Source organism: Cryptomeria japonica, chromosome 2 (assembly GCF_030272615.1).
Source record: "Cryptomeria japonica chromosome 2, Sugi_1.0, whole genome shotgun sequence".
Classification (NCBI taxonomy): Eukaryota; Viridiplantae; Streptophyta; class Pinopsida; order Cupressales; family Cupressaceae; genus Cryptomeria; species Cryptomeria japonica.
Genome location: NC_081406.1, coordinates 106,236,040 through 106,238,131, shown reverse-complemented (window position 1 = coordinate 106,238,131; position 2,092 = coordinate 106,236,040). Strand labels below are relative to the sequence as shown.

At 37.6% G+C, this 2,092-nt stretch overlaps 1 protein-coding gene across 1 annotated transcript; it reads left to right on the top strand.

Moving 5' to 3' along the window:
• The first annotated feature begins 335 nt into the window (after window positions 1-335).
• Window positions 336-1,089, top strand: LOC131859389 (putative germin-like protein 2-1). Its single transcript, XM_059213064.1, has 2 exons — window positions 336-462; window positions 557-1,089. The coding sequence occupies exons 1-2, from the start codon at window positions 336-338 to the stop codon at window positions 1,087-1,089; spliced, it is 660 nt and encodes a 219-aa protein (XP_059069047.1).
• Window positions 1,090-2,092: the final 1,003 nt, after the last annotated feature.

Here is a 2,092-nt window from a genome sequence, read left to right as displayed (position 1 = left end):
AATTCTTCACCAAGAGCAAACAAATCAAGTCTTAACAAAGACAATAGACAAAATTCGTAAATTTTGGACTTATTCTCCTCTTGGCAAATTGAATTTTAAAAGTTGCCCTGATAATATCGTAACGAAGCTACTCATCTAGGGGTAGTTTGAATGGATTCGGTGTTTAATTGATATTAAAAGGATTTACGCGCTGTTGCCGTCCTGACTATGTATATCTCGTTCAAAATTTGCACTATATAATGTTATGTCATGATTTGCAGTTCAATCAAATTCACGCCCCTCTCTCTCTCTCTCTCTGAGTGTTCGTGTTGATAAACTCTTGTGCGAATTAAGAAATGGCAAGCTGGTTGCGCTTAAGCTTCATTTTCCTGTGTGTATTTATATGTTGTTGCAGCGAGCATGTGATGGGAGCAGATCCCGACTCCTTGCAAGATTTCTGTGTTGCAGATAGGCAAGGCCAAGGTACAGATTTCTTTGATTCTTTCTTTCTTTCTTAGCTGAATTCAGCTCTGTGTGTGCATGTAAAATTACTAACCGAATATGAATACATGTGCAGTTTTGGTGAACGGCTTCTCTTGCAAGGACTCGAAAGTGGTTTCATCGGAGGACTTCTTCTTCCGAGGTCTGGGACGAGAAGGAGATACAAGCAACGCTGTAGGCTCTAACGTAACAGCGGCGAACGTTAACCAGATTGCGGGGCTTAACACACTGGGGATATCGTTGGTCCGCATTGACTTCGCTGTGGGTGGAATTAATCCTCCTCACACCCATCCAAGAGCCACTGAAATCTTGGTTTTGCTTGAAGGCCACCTCTCTGTGGGCTTCATCGATACTACAAACAAGTTTTACAGCAAGATGTTAATGAAAGGAGACGTGTTTGTGTTTCCCAAGGGATTGCTGCACTTCCAACAGAATGTGGGACATCGAAATGCAGTGGCCATCGCTGCCTTGAGCAGCCAGAATCCTGGAGTTCAGGTTTCTGCCAATTCTCTCTTTGCAGCGAATCCTGCTATCCCAGTTTCTGTATTGACGAAGGCCTTCCGAAGCGATCAAACAATTGTCGATTCCATTCAGGACAAGTTCGTGTAATATGGCTCCCACACCCTCAAACTCGCATTCTTTATTTATCATTCCAAGATAATAATTCGTACAAATGGCCTGCCAGGCTACCAAAATAACAAATGACTAGCAATTAATTTGTATCTACTGCGGGTAAAATGTCAAGTTCTTCGCGACTCTTGACCTTTCAACACGAACACGTCATACTGCTCTTGCCTTCATGGAATCACCAATGTTGTTTATTTTTATGTGTTTTCTCTTGAGAATAATCATGTCCAATTATTCTTATAGTAATTAGAAGCTACGATAACATATCAAATCCAAAATATCTTCAAATTATGCAGCTTTCATTTTGCAACTACTTTTTCCCTCTAAAATAATATAGGAGGCAACCTTGTGTACTTGAACTCTATTAATTATTGTCCTGTCGTATGCCATGAGATTGATTTGTAATTGAAAATATACATATGTGTGGATGTAAGATATTGTGCACATAGGTTGTTTTAGTTTGTTTTGTGTAGGCCGGTTGTGATTTTTCTAGGGGAGAAGCTAATTTATGTTTAAATGCTTAAAAGATGAGGATTTCAATTGTCAAGACTTAGATATGAAACTGCATTGCTAATTATGATTCATTCACTTTTGGATGTCCCCTTACATATCTAGTAGTTATCGTGTTTGAACTAAATACATTCAATGTAAACTATCACTTATCTCTATATGCATAATGAATATTGAAGTGGAATTAAATGTTGAATGTTTCTTAGTTTTTTGGCTTAAATTTGTATTTCTATTTCCTTATACATAAGGTTTACATCGGTCTCTATTTGTTGTCACGTTTTATCTTTATTTACAATTTAGGAAGGCATCAATCTTGTTTCCCTTTTATCAAATCATTTCCATCAAACATCTACTATTTCTTGTTAGCGTAAGCGTAAGTTGTATTTTCCTTTAGACCATGATTTGATTGATATCGGCAATTAGAAATCCTTAGTGATCTTGAGTTGATGAAATGTATAAAGGTTAGTATTAATTT